This window comes from Haliaeetus leucocephalus, unplaced genomic scaffold, assembly GCF_000737465.1.
Source record: "Haliaeetus leucocephalus isolate CR32 unplaced genomic scaffold, Haliaeetus_leucocephalus-4.0 Scaffold306, whole genome shotgun sequence".
Classification (NCBI taxonomy): Eukaryota; Metazoa; Chordata; class Aves; order Accipitriformes; family Accipitridae; genus Haliaeetus; species Haliaeetus leucocephalus.
The window spans coordinates 6146829-6160179 of NW_010972742.1; the positions used below are offsets into that span (position 1 = coordinate 6146829).

General features: G+C 58.7%; 1 protein-coding gene across 2 annotated transcripts in view; it reads right to left on the reverse strand.

The window, feature by feature from the left end:
- The window catches only part of SH2D3C (SH2 domain containing 3C), a 29497-nt gene that overhangs the window by 3891 nt on the left and 12255 nt on the right, over positions 1-13351 (reverse strand). The window contains exons 3-11 of one of the 2 annotated variants that reach the window (XM_010570983.1): positions 7053-7181; positions 6317-6765; positions 4439-4563; positions 3485-4062; positions 3144-3259; positions 2773-2944; positions 1907-2018; positions 1056-1262; positions 776-927 (exon numbers count right to left, since the gene is read on the reverse strand). In XM_010570983.1, the coding sequence (XP_010569285.1) occupies positions 776-927; positions 1056-1262; positions 1907-2018; positions 2773-2944; positions 3144-3259; positions 3485-4062; positions 4439-4563; positions 6317-6765; positions 7053-7181 (2040 nt within the window). Of the gene's footprint in view, positions 1-751; positions 928-1055; positions 1263-1906; positions 2019-2772; positions 2945-3143; positions 3260-3484; positions 4063-4438; positions 4564-6316; positions 6766-7052; positions 7182-13351 lie in introns of those variants that run through there. The other variant, XM_010570984.1, reaches the window with a different exon arrangement.

A 13351-nucleotide genomic window follows, 5' to 3' on the forward strand; every position in this document is an offset into this window, starting at 1 on the left:
GGGCCCCGGTTTCCCCCCCTGGGGGGGGGGGGGTCAGGGCAGCCACACAGCCCTTCCAGCGAAGGGCTGTCGCTGGGCCACCGCGGCGGTCCGGGGGCCCGGCAGGGCTGGGGTCAGCACGGTGGTCCCCCTCACCAGCCCTTGCCCGGGCTCTGCTCTCCCGGGGGGGCCGGGGCCCCGTTTAAATGACACCCACGGGAGAGGGGATCCCCTTGAGGAACAGCATAAAAGTTTATTGTATGTAAGAACCAAACCCATGAGATATGTACACGTATTTACAAGACGAAATGAATGAGCCTAATTATTTACAACAAGAACCGTCCTTCACAAGTCTGTACATCGAGGAGTGATTGTGAAAATGTATTTACAAGCAGGATCCGGCAGCCGTGGGCAAGACGGAGATGGAAAAGAAACAAAACTGAGGGGCAAGGTGAGGGGCACTGTGTAGTCATGGACCTCAGTGGGGCTGGATGGCGGACACCGGTGCTGGCCTGCCCAGACACCGTCCCCATTCCTCGACCGGCGCTGCAGACCCCGGGCCTGTCATGTCCCAGGGAGGTGAATAGTAGATGGGAAGTGGATGTTTTTCCTCCTCTTTGTCTCAAAATTGCTGATCCGTGCCCCAGCGCCTTTCTGGGCCATATCTTCTCTTCCTGGTGACGGGTGCCTGGCCCCATCCCTTACCCCACAGCCGCCGGGGGTGGGGGGGTGGCAGGCTGGGAGCTGGGGGGTCTCCCAGCACCTGGGGGGGTTACAGCTCGCTGAAGCGCACCGCTGGCTCCAGCTTGTGGGACAGGGCGGTGAGGACCTTGTCAAACTTCTCATAGCGCTCGGCCTGGCTGCTCTCGGCCCCACGGCTGCCCCACAGCAGCCGCAGCTGGAACTCAGTGCTGAAGACCTCCAGCAGCTCTGCTCTGCCCTGGAAACCTGGAGAGAGGGAGAGTCAATTTCCTGGGACAGGATGGGGACCCTGCGCCCGTGGGATGCTCTGTCTGGTGCTGGGCTGGAGCTGCACACTGGGGAGGGAAAGGGGCTCTACCATCCCCATCGCTTACCCTGCAGCTTCACCTCAGCATTGGTGTGGTAGAGCCCGCCATGGTGGGCCACCATCCGTGCTGCCTCCAGGTGGGCCATGACCACCTCCACGCCATTGTCTGTGGTCTCCCAAGGCTCGGGACTGTCCGTGAGAGCCTCATCCCGCTCCAGGAGAGTCACAAGGGGCATGATGTGGGGAAAGGTGGTGTTGGTCAGCGGTGGCCCTTCTGCGGAGAGAGACACCCTGAAGACCCCATGCAGCCCTGTGCCCCTGCATCCCCCTCCCCATCTGCCCTGGCCCCAAGGACCACTGGCATGGCCACACAGCCCCGTGAAGCCGCACTGCCACCGTACTTCTGGGAGAGGCTTTAAGGCTCAGCTGTAGCACAGCAGCGGCTGTGGCTCTGCGATTGCTGTGCCGGGGGCCATCGCCTCGTTCAACACCAGCTCCTCCCAGCCCAGCTTTCTGGTTGTGCTGGGAGGGGAACACTGCTGACCCTGCTTGGGCTGCATTTGCGTTTCCCAGGGCTGCGATGGGGAGCAGGTTTGCAGAGCCCAGAGTGCTGGGTGTTGGAGAGACATGGCTTTTCATCTTCCCCAACTGGGCGCCCTGTCCCCTCAGCTTGGCACGCACTGCCGTGTGAGCGCAAGGGTTTGGCTCGGCTGAGTTGTGTTTGTGCCCGGTTGCTGGTTTTATTTAGTTATGAAATGCTTCCTTGGGTGCTGGGGCTGTTCAGCAGCCAGAGGGGAAGCGTCTGGCACTGGCTGGCAGAGGGTCAGAGCTCTCAAACACACTCCCTTCCAGCAAGGCCATGCCTGGACAAAGCAGGAAGGAGCAGGCACGCCAGAGAAGGGGAGTTGCTCCTGTTACCTTTCCCTTCGTTCAGGCTTTTCAGGAATGGCTTGAGCTTCTTCTCGTACAGGATCGCGCCCTCTGTGTGCCGCTGCCGCAACACCATCCAGGTCTGCTCCAGCCGGGCAATCTGAAAGTAGATGGGGCAGATGGAGGGTGCTGAGGGCAGCACAGCCCCCGAGAACCAAGCTCCAGGCTCACATGATGCTCCCAGGGGCGCACTGCCTGGTGCCAGAGCCCTGGCCCCCGGCCTTGCACACAGCAGTGCCTGCTGCTCCCCAAAACAGCCTCCTCCACCAATGCTCACAGCCAGAGACGGCATGTCCCTGGCACTGAGGCTGGGTTCAGGATTTCTCCCCCCTCCCCATGCCCCAGGACAGCAGCTTCCCTGCGTTGCAGTGGCCTTGAAGATGAGACACAGGGAGGGGGCAGCCGTTCCACCTCCTTTGTGCAGGCAGGAAGCAAGACTTCCCAGCTGGGCTTGATTTAAAATTGAATTTTAATCTCCTTTCATCTTCCAAAGGGAGCAGTGTGGCCCGGAGACGCTGCTGCCACAGCCTTGAGACTGATTTGTATTGTACCGGAGGGCAGATTCATTTCCTCCCAGGAACACAGCCCAGCACAAAACAAAAAGCCCAACCACCGAAAAACAATTGGATCCCGGCGGGACTGGGCTGTCTGCTCCACAGAGGGGATGGCTCTTCCCCTTTCCTGCTTACATCCCAGCGGATGTGGCCCTGTGCCTCATACCCTGGGCATTTTCGCCCTTCTCCCACCCCAACGGGTCCAACGGGTGTTGGATCCTGCAGGACACAGGGAGAGGGATGTGTTTTGGGCGAGGGGGCTGAGCCCAGGCCAGGAGGACAAAGGGAGCATCCCTGTACCTGTGTCATTTCCAGAGCATTCATGACAGCAGCAAAACTGAACATGTTCCCCATGGTACTTTTCAGCTCGGCGGCCAGCTGGATGGTTTTGTGGAGCAGGGCTGCCCGCTCCTCCATGCTGCCCGTGCAGCCCAGGATGTCCACGGCGATCATGATGGACATAGTGTGAAACCTGCCACGGGGCAAGACGCAGAGCAGGGTCAGTGGGGGGGGGAGGGCTGGGGATCAGTCTGGGGCTTGGCCAGGGCTCCTCCACCAGGGAGGTGCAGTGGACCCCCCCACCCCATGCCAAGCTGGGGACACCCCAGGGGAGCCGGGCTGTGCCGTGCAGGGGAGCCTGGTGGGCTCGCCTCTGCTGTGGCATGCCGTACCGTTCCAGCAGGTCAAGGCGGAGCTGGTGGCCGTGGGGCAGGGTGAGCAGCTCCATGCCGGAGCTCACCCCCATGAGCCGCTGCATCTCCACCGTCACACCCAATATCCGGGCAACCTGGTAAGAAAGGTGAGAGCTGATTAGACCTTTGTTAATTGAGGAGAGGCTGAAGCGTCCTCAGGCAGCCTCTTGCCCCAGCCCAGCCTCTGCCTGCCCCAGCTGAAAGAGCGTGGTAGAGCCCAGCAGGGATGCTCCAATGCTCAGGGGTGCTCCAATCCCCTGCCAACCCAGAGTGATCAGAGGGCAGCAGTGCCCATCCCTCCTGCCTGGCCCTGGCCGTACCAGGCAGTCCACTTTGGTGATGTGTTTGGCCAGTGTCTTCACATCCACCTCTGCCAGCAGCTCTTTGACCTTCTTGAGCACGGCCATCTCCAGGGGTTTGTTCTCCATGGGGATAAGCAGGGACTGGAAGGCCGCGGGGTTGAAGGAGGAGGTTGTCTCCATGGTGGGGGGCACAAAGCCCATGAAGTCCAGCTCTCCTTTCAGCCTCTGCCCTGCTTCTGCTTCCCCAGAGCCATTCTCCACAGTCCCTCTCTGTCCTTCCTCCACCTTTAGCCTCTCCATGTAGCTCTTTGTTGACAGCTGCTTGGTGTCATGAGCTGGCCGGTCTCTGCTGATGGGTGAGGTGGGGTGGAGCTGGCAGTAATGCCCCGAGTCCGGGTCGCTGTAGCTGTTCACAGAGGGAGAGGGGGAGGCACGGGCATACCCGTGGCAGGGAGTTGAGTGGGTGCTGTGGGCAGGGTCTGGCAGAGGTTTGCTGTTGTTCCCCGGGCACAGCTGGGGCTCACTGGACCTTCTTATGACAGGAGAGGCTGGGGCAATCCCGGCTGCTTGGCAGGCATGAGGCTTTAACCGTGTAACTGTAGGGAGCAGAGAAGACACTGTTATCAGAGCCTGGAGACACGCACATGCACAGGGACCACGGATGCAGCAGCCCAGGGACACGGAGCTCAGGGAAAGCCCTGCTGCCCGATGGGACTAGGCTGGTCCCAGGACAGCTGCACAATGATGCAGCTGAGGACTGGCTCAGGTCCCATCCTCAGCTCAAGCCCTCCATCAGGACAGTTTTCTTTGCTGTGCAAAGAGCTGGATGGAGTTTCGCTAGCAGAGTGATGCAGGGGCTTGCCTTTACAGCCAGCTCCATCCCCGTCCCCAGGTCCCTGCATCACACTCATGCCAAGCCCAGCCTGACCCACATCCCCACTGTCCCCAGCGGGATGGAGGGGTGATGCTTACCTGTGCTGTAGGCAGGTGACACTGGGTTCTCGGAGATGGGGGACATTGGGGAGTGCAGGTCTTGGATCTGGTCCACGCTGACGGCACAGTTGCGAATGATGTCTCTGTGGTGGGGCAGGGACACGCTGGGGAGGGGGCAGATGGGGCAAGTTAGTCCCTGCAAACAGGACCTGGGCAAGGGTAGAGGGGCTGGGATGAGGATTTGCTGCCCCATCACCTCCCTTTGGGTCATGGCCTCCTTCCACAAATAACCATACCGAGCTGAACCTGTAACAAGCTCAGCTGGAGCAATGAGTTGGCAGTCCCTGCAGGCAGCTGGGAGCAGAAAGGGCAGTACCTATATAAAAGCAGAGACAGCCCTGCCTGTGGGGAGTTTGGTTGTTTGGAGTAGGAGAGAGGGGTGTTCTGAGGCTTGGCTCAGTGGTGCTGTGGGGAACTGGCTTTGGCAAAGAAGTCATAGGGGACAGTTTTCTAGGGTTACAAGGTGGTATCTAATGCTGGGTGTGTTACTCTTTTTCCACTTGAGAGCTGTGTCGGGGTGGTTAGGTGAGCTGTTGCTCTGACCTAAAGCTTAGGAGAGGTGAAAAGTGCCTGGAAGCTGGACTCAGAGCCCAGCAGTTGCCTAATGGATGCAGTGAGATGCCGGGATCGGTGAGCTGCATAGTAAGCAAAGAGATCTTGGGCTGGTGGGGCAGCAGTTGTGGCCTCATGCAAACACTGTGTGTCAATGGTATTGTAAAAGATGCTGTGTCTGGGGGAGCTGAATGCAGGTAGGGTTGCAAGGAGGCATGGCAGGTAATTCACTGCCCTCCTGGCCACAGGTGAGGGCTGGGCTGCTGTGATATATTTGGTCTTGAGTGCTGTGCCTCTGCAGTGGGAGGAGGATGGGAGAGCAGTGGTGGTGATAAGGGGTTTGGGGAAAAATGTGAGTGGTCAGGAAAGACTGATGGACCTGGGCTCTTCTTCTGGAAACACATATGCTCTCCTGGAAGTCTGAGTGTTTTCCTTTTCCCTGCCATAACAGTTGGTTGCCTGTTTTCTGCTGTGACTTCTCACCCTGCCCTTTGGCTGAGAAGGTTGAGGCGGTGAGAAAGCAGCTTGGTTCAATGACAGGCTGTGTCCCCCTGGGGAGGCAGGAGTAGATGTGTCCCCCATCAGCTGCTGCATGTGAGGATGTATGTGTGGCTCTGCCTTCCCTGCCAGGCTCTGGGCAGCTCAGGGCTACCAAAAGCAAGCCGTGCAAAGGAAGTCTCTTTCTCCACCTCCAGAGAAGCCCAACTGCTCCAAGATTTATGTGAGCAGATCAGCCACACAGAGGCTGTGATCTGGGGGCTGTGCAGACCCCCATCAGCACAGCTCCATTGGTCTCCTGCCCATCAGGCTTTCAGCTCTGCTTGGTAACTCCTTGCAAATGCTCCAGCTGAACAGAAAGGGCCCTAAAACTAAAAGTGCCCTTCAAAAACAAATCATCAAATGCCTTCTTGGTGGCTGGTACTGGCTCTCCCTGTGCATCTGCCTGGGAAAGCTTGGCTCCTCAGCTCTGACAAGCCCTGACATGCTGGTAATCCTGGACTAGGTGATCGTAAAACACTCTCTGGCTTCTGGCCTGCAATGTTAAAGTCATGTCTGCTTGCTGGGTGTCTGCTGCAGTAGCTCAGTGTGGCTGGCACCCAGCCTGAGAGAAAACCTGAGTTCCAGCTTGGTGCTGGTTCCTCCCCCTGTTCCTTTGCTGGTCTCTCTCCACACCTTAGCAGGGACAGTTTCCATCCCCAAGCCCAAACCCCTGCCCTGCACCCAGGGAGCAGGGACCAAGTGTGGCCATGCCTCTTTCCCAGGGGCTGGTCCTCTGACCAGCTGAGCCGGGATGAGACTGCTTACCTGGTCGGGCACCCCTCAGCCCTGGTGATCTTGTCTGCTGTCAGGCCGTCCGTCATGGTGATGCTCCTCCTCTTGATGTGCCCCCCTTTCTGGGTGGCAGGGCTGTGGGGTCCCCCATGCTTCCCGTTGGCCAGCCCGTAGCTGGCTTCCAGGTAGCGCAGGGGGAAGGTGCGGTTGATGGGGCAGTAGACGATGGCTCCGCTCTGCTCAGAGATGGCCTTGCGGTTGCCCACATAGAAGCGGACGAGGGCGGGCACATTGTCAAAACTCTCCTGCTCAAAGAGGTACTGGACACGGGTATGGCCCTCGCTGGACTTGACCGTCACCTTGTTGATCTTGAAGTGGAGGGGCTCATTGCGCCAGCGGCATGTCAGCACATAGTCACCCAGGCTGGTGAGTGAGTCACGGATGAGGAAGTCACCGTTTCTCTGCACGAGGCTCTCTGACACCTGGCAGGGGACAAGGCAGCAGCTCAGGCACAGCCACACTGGATGGACCAGGGGACCTGGGTGGATGCTCCACGGGGGTGTTACCTTCAGCATTGCCTTGTTTCCCTTGCCTTTGGCTCTGAGCTGCAGGAGGGCGTTTTCTGTGACAAAACCAGGCAGCTCAGAGCTAATGAAGCCCTTGCCCAGAGGCTTCCCAGGACAGGCTGGTGGTTCTGTGTGGCTTTGGGTGCTCTCCCTGAGGAGCCCAAGAAAAGGGTGCCCAGAGCCACCCACCTTCCCCTCCTCACCTCCCGGGGGATGCGGCCGTGGTACCAAGCATGGCTGCGCAGGTCGGTGCTGCTCAGCTTCAGCTCCTCTTCCAGCTCCTTGTGAAGCTTCTCGGGTGATGAGTCGAGGATGTATTTCTCCTTGGAGAACTGTACAGGGGAGGAGAAGGTGTCAGCTGGTGCAGCAGTGCAGGGCCTGGGGAGGGAAGGGCTGAACCTGGGATGGGCTGGCAGGGTCCCCATGTGAGGACTGTGGGACCCTCCATGGCATGGGCACTGGTGATGTCACCCACCGGGAGCAGACCTGTTCCTGGATGTGTGTGAGGATTGCTGCTTGTGGCAAAGGATGCAGGTGGGGTAACGTGCCTGTTGATGGTCAGGTCCTGCCATCAGGAGCACTTGGAGGGTCTCCTGGTGGCATATCCACATCATGCCTGACCACCCTGTCCCCGGTGTGCTGCCCCTCTGCCCCAGCTCAGAGCTGAGTGTTGTTGGGCAGGAGAAAACCTGCCCCAGCTCCCTCTCAAACATCTCCAGGGCTGAACCACCAGAGGAAGCACTCTTCCAGGAGGAAACCTGCATTATTACTCCTCCTTGAAACCTCCACCACAGTCCTCCTCCAAAGGGTTAACTCACTGTGTTTAGCCTGATGGTGGCATGAATAGTAATGACAAATGCAAAGGGAACCTTCTGCATCGAAATTAGCTTTTACCGGCACTGGTGCACCTGAGCCTGGAGGATGCAATCTGCCCCCTCCCTTCCCCCCAGAGAGATAAGGGATGGCGTCATGTCTCCTGTTGGATGGAGCCGGCTGCGCTCCCTGCCTGCCGCTTGGCCAGCATTCCCAGAGGGCAGCTGAGGATGCTGAGCTGCCGGCACGGTGAAGCCGGTGCTTGTCTGGGGAGGCGAGCACAGGCTCAGGGTTCCTATGTGCTCCGCATGCAAGGCCGGTTCCCCTAGTCGATGCAGCAGCTTTGAGATGAGTCCCGCTGTGGTGCCAACACTAGTGCCTTGGCAGCGCTGCATGGTGGAGCAGGGCCTGGGAACCAGGACTCCTGGGTTCCCCCCACATCCCAGATGTGTGCTGTCCTGCAAGGGGGACATGTGTGCCACTTCCATGGACAAGGGAGCTTGGATGAAGCTACTAGGGTGTCCTGTTCCACTGCTTCCGTGAGTGAGGGTGGCTTGGTGGCCTGGCTCCATCTCTGGTGGCAGTGCCGGCGTCAGGAGGCACTGCAGGCTGGCCCAGCTCCTTGGCGCTTGTTAGAGCAGGATGCTGCTGGCATCTCAGAGGACAAGCACAGGCTTGAAACCCTACTGACACCGCTCTGGCACTGCTGGAGGAGCAGGCTGGCACTTATGGCTGGCTTTGCGCAGCAGCTGATTCCCCAGAGCATTGGGGGCTGCAGCCCCATACCAATGCACTGGGGACCTGCCTTGGAGCCGACCCCTTTGCCCAGCACCTCATCCCCTGTGTCCCATATCAATTCCTGCTGCTCCTCTAGCAGTCGTGAGCAGGGGAAAGCATAGAGCACTGCGCTGTTTTCCTGCCTTGTACCCACTGCTCTCAGGGTGCTCCTGGGATCCCACCAAGTCCCTCAGCAGGAGCCTGACCTCAGGTGCCCCTCCTTCCCAGGGGAGATGCTCCATCCCCCGTGGTAGCTGCATTCATCAGCTAAGCCAGGCAGCGATGCTGTTCTGGGGACTCTGCTCCAGCCTGGGGAGGGGGAAGGAAGCTGTGAAGGGCCTGTGTGACAGACCATGCTCTGCAGGGCTTGCCCTCACTAGCCTGGACCTGCCCCTGATCCTCCCTTCCCAACTCCTATCGAGTCAAAAGGTGCTGGGACAGTGGAAGCAGCCTGTGAAAACAGTACAGACTAAACTCAGACTTGCTCATCTGACTGTGTTTACTCTCCCCATGAGAGGGACCCGCTCGCTGGAGCCGCAGGGACCTGAGCCAGGAGATGCGTGGGTTGTCCCCTCTTGACCGAGAGTTGCAGGGAGCCGAGTGCTCACTGCTGCTCTGGGGCCCTCGTGGAGACAAAGGCATCTGGTGCCACTGAACCCTATTAAAAATAAATGGTAGCTGGTGGCTGCTGCCGAGGTCCGGCTGCCTCCCGGGGGGCTGAGGCCGAGCAGATGCCGTTTCCATGACAACCCATCCACTGCCACCGAGCAGACCTGACTCGGCCCGAGCAGCAGCAGGGGACCCTTGGCTGCAGCACCCTCCCTGTGGCAAGCTCACCCCAAACTCTGGAGTAGGGAGGGATCCCCCTGGGAGCCTCTCCTGTCTGTGCAGGCTAAAGCTGTCCGAGCTATGCCGGGAGTGGTTTGGAGACGGCGCTCCTCTGCCACCCCTGGAGTGGGGATTAGCGCCTGTTCTGCTCAGCGTTGTACATCTGGGTTTTCCCCAAATCCTCCCCATGCAAATGCGCAGGATAACAAACAAACCCAGCTGAGCAGTGCCCGGCGTCTCCAAGCCTGGATTTGGGCAGCAGCCGGCTGGCATCCATGCCAGGAGCCAGGTGCTAACCTAGCAGGAGAGAACAGGAGGTTTGGGAAAGGCAAGGGAGGTTTTGTATCTTGCAGATGGGGGAGGCAGGCCAGTCATGAGTGGAGGGTGCCATGAGCCTCCTTCTCCAGCCACGTGGAGGGCACTGTCCCTTTGGCTCCTCCGCTGGGCAATGAGATCCCATCTGATTTGCATGGCCACCAAAAAGCCACTGCTTGGAGTGACTGTGTGGCTACGATAGCCAGGGAGGCAGCAGGAGACTGATCATGGGGAGCCCTTTTCCTTGATATGATGTGATTCTGGGAACTGGTCCTCGTTGTGTGTCTCTCACACTCTTCCAACATGCGCTAGTTGCTGCCAAAATCTCCTGGCTGCTCCCCTCTCCCTGTGGGAGCTGGGCTCGCTGCAAGCCCTTGGTGCAAAAGACCCACGTGCTGTGGAGGGACATGCTTCCTCCAGCCCCCGAGCCCTTCAGCAGCGTTTGACTTTCCTCCGCTCTGCTCAGTAGCCTGTCTCGGAGGAGACCGGCTTGCAGGCTGCCAGCTGGCCAGGTGCCGAGGCGCGGGTGCTGGTGAGGCACAGCATGGCAAGGCAGTGCAGGCCAGCCGAGCGCTGTCAGGAGCGTGTAAGCGGATGTCTGAGCACCGCGCTGAAAAGGGCACTGCTTGGCACTCTCGGCTGCGCCAAGAGGACATCAAAAGATGTACGGCCCGACATGAGGTCTTGCATACTAGTGGGTTGGGTGTGGGGAAAAGCCCTGACTTCCACTAGCACCTAGCTCGAGTACGTGGTGCTGGCCTCCTGCAGGGAGAGCCCCAAGGCCTCTTCCAGCTAAGCGGGAAGAAACGGGGATTAGAGCGGTTCTCCGAACCAGCCGCACCAGACAAACCAGCTCAGGAACTGCCAGAGACGATGCCAAGCTCTGCTTGAGGAATCCCAACCAGCAGCCAAGCTGGCTTGGCTGGAGAAAGGAGAGCTCCTCCGTCACGTTCAGTGCCCTGATGGGCTGTTTCACAGTCCCAGGGCTGGGGAATCCTCTGGTGCTGCATGCAACGGGGGCAGCCCCCGTGAGGGGACAATTCCTGGGGCTCTCCATCCCTGCCCACTTCCCTGATTCTTCCTGCTGCTTTCTTGGGGGAGGAAGCACCTCCTGTCCCAGCCGAGGGGCAAGGACTGGAACTGGCAGTGGAAGGGCAAGAGCTGGGGGGATGGAGTGTGCTGACAGCTGTGGTACATGTAAAATGGTGAATGTTGCTTTGCCTGGTGTAAGGAGAGCTTCAAAGGCTGGCGTTTGGCTTTCCTTGCAAAGGTAATCTTATGAAACAGGAATGATTTGCAGTCTGCTTTCCTGCTCTCCCCTCCCAGATCTGGAGGAGTCGCAGCTGAAGATGAATTCAGCTTGGAGAGCAAGGTGTACTCGCACCCCACCCCGCTCCTCTGCCGATAACATCTGACTAACCTCGGGGCACCGAGCGCATCTGCTCTCCCTCCTGCTCTTGTGCTGCCCGCCTGTGCTGGGACCTTTGCTAGGGAAATCCCAGCCCCTTCTGGAGTTTTCCACCCCTGCTCTGGCTGCTGGAGCAGCTGTGGGGCCTGGGAAGCAGAACTGGGAGGAAATGGAGTAACAAGCCATTGGGAGCAGGTGTATAGGGAAAGCCCCAGAATCGCATGTGAGGTCTTCTCTGCTTCCTCAGTCCTGGCAATGGGCTAGTTCAGCGAAGTATTTCAGAGCAAATATCCTCGCTGAGAGACAGTCAGCACCACAGCAAACCCAAGAACTGGTCTGCATGCCTGCCCAGTGCAGGACTGTTGCGCTTACCAGTCCAACTGCCAGGTACCACCCAAGAACAGTTAGTCCATCCTGCATGACCACAACAAGAAAATCCCACCAGAAACAACCCTCAAGTTGTTAAGGGCTTGCTCTTAGTCTGCATGCCCTGCTGTGAGCCAGTCCATCCTACTGATCTTGATATCCACATGGAAAAGAAATCATTTGTTCCTCTGTCCTGTCTCACAGTGGCTCTGGGCATCTAAATGGCCTCTGAGAAGGCACCACCCCATCTGTCCACCCCATGGGTGACTGAAGGTATCTCTTGGGTATGCCACATCTCCATTAGTCCCCACTGAAGGTAGACCTTGACTCAAGATGTTTGTCCCAGCATTCAAAGCCCTTCCTAGGACTGGTCCTGGCCACCCACAGGGTCTCCTCTCCCCTTGTCTGTGTTCCTTTGTGGCAGCTCTGGAGCAATTATGTCTGGCTGGCAGGGGTGGGGTGCAGCTGGGGTTGATGGCCGGGAACATCTGGGTGCTCTAAGGTGGGACAAGTGCCCCAGGTTGGGCAGTGGGGTGGTGGAGTGCACTGCTACGGCTGCCCTGGGGGAGCAGGTCTCCAGTGCAGTGATGGGATGTGTGTATACACACATTTCCATCCATCTATATATTACTTATCTCACTCCAAGACGGCAGCAGCGGCTGCTGCTGCATCCCTTTTCGGAGCTGCTATTGGCCAGAAATGATGTCAGTGCTTCCCAGGCTGGGTGCACTGCCATTGGCGGTGAGCAGGGATGCGGCTGTCAGCTGGAAGCGCTCCAGTCATTCATGGGGACTTCAGTGTGTGTTTGCTGGGCACGCTTGGACACAAATAGATGGTAAAAGATCTGGCAGAGCCAGGTGAGCACTTAAGGCTTCACTTTTAACTCTTTCTGGGGTTGGGATGGAGCGCCCTCCGTCCCCTCTTGCATCCCTGTGTGAGAGCCAGACGCCCACCTGTCTCTCCCTTGTTCTGGCAGCAGCTTGCTGAAAGCACCCCCTCGCCCCCTGTGATGTGCAGCCCAAGGGCTGCTGCGCTACGGCACATCCCCCTGTATTGCTCAGTGGCCTTTGGACAACCGGGAAAAGCTCTTCTGCTTTTCTCTCTTCACCCCCACTAGCAATCAAAATCCCTGGCTTTGCACCGAGATCAGCTGCAATCATGACAAGACTTGAAATGCTGCTTCTGGGCTCTGTCTTACCCAGCATAATCTCTAAAGCTCAGCACCTACCTCACTCAGCAGGAGTATTGAATAAGACTGCCGGCTCTTTTGGCTGCCAGCTCCCTTCTAACTTGCAGCTCTAATGCTACAGCTCTTGCTTCAGACCAGAGCCTGCTTGGCTCTTGCAATCCTAAACACCTTTGCTCTCTTAACTCAGAGTAAATGAGGGAACCAATTCCTAGCACCGTGCCCCTCCTGTGCAAATGCCATAGTCCAAAAATAGGACACCTAGACTCATGCCCAGACAGTGGTGGTGCTGGAAGCACCACAGAACAGGTGACAGATGGATCTCAGCTTTCTCCCACCAGTCAGACCTGTGCAGTGCAGCACATACATGGAGACACAGGCCAAGAAACTGTGCGTTCTTCTGGGCTCGGTCTCTCCTCTGTGCTCAGTGATGCTCCCAGCACATGCCATCTTTTGGGGGAAGCTAAACGCTTCCCTGCATGAGGTCTGCTGCAGGAGAGGGCTCCCTTCAGAGACTTGTGCTGCCTGTCAAAAGTGCCGGTCCGGGGGCATCCGGCATCCTTGGCTCTGTGGCCCTGGCTGCAGAGGAGGCTCAGCTCTGCCCCACGACCTGGTGCTTGGCTCATCTCACACTTGCTACCTCCTTGACGAACGCAGGCAGGCACGCTGCCCGCACCCAGCCCTGCCATCTCCCTGCTGAGCGGGGCAGCGCTGGGGGCAGCGGGGCTCCCCGGTGGGACCCCGGGGAGGCCGCCGCCCCCTCGCACCCGCTCTCCGGCGCTGCAGCCCGGGGACCGGAGCTGCCTCAC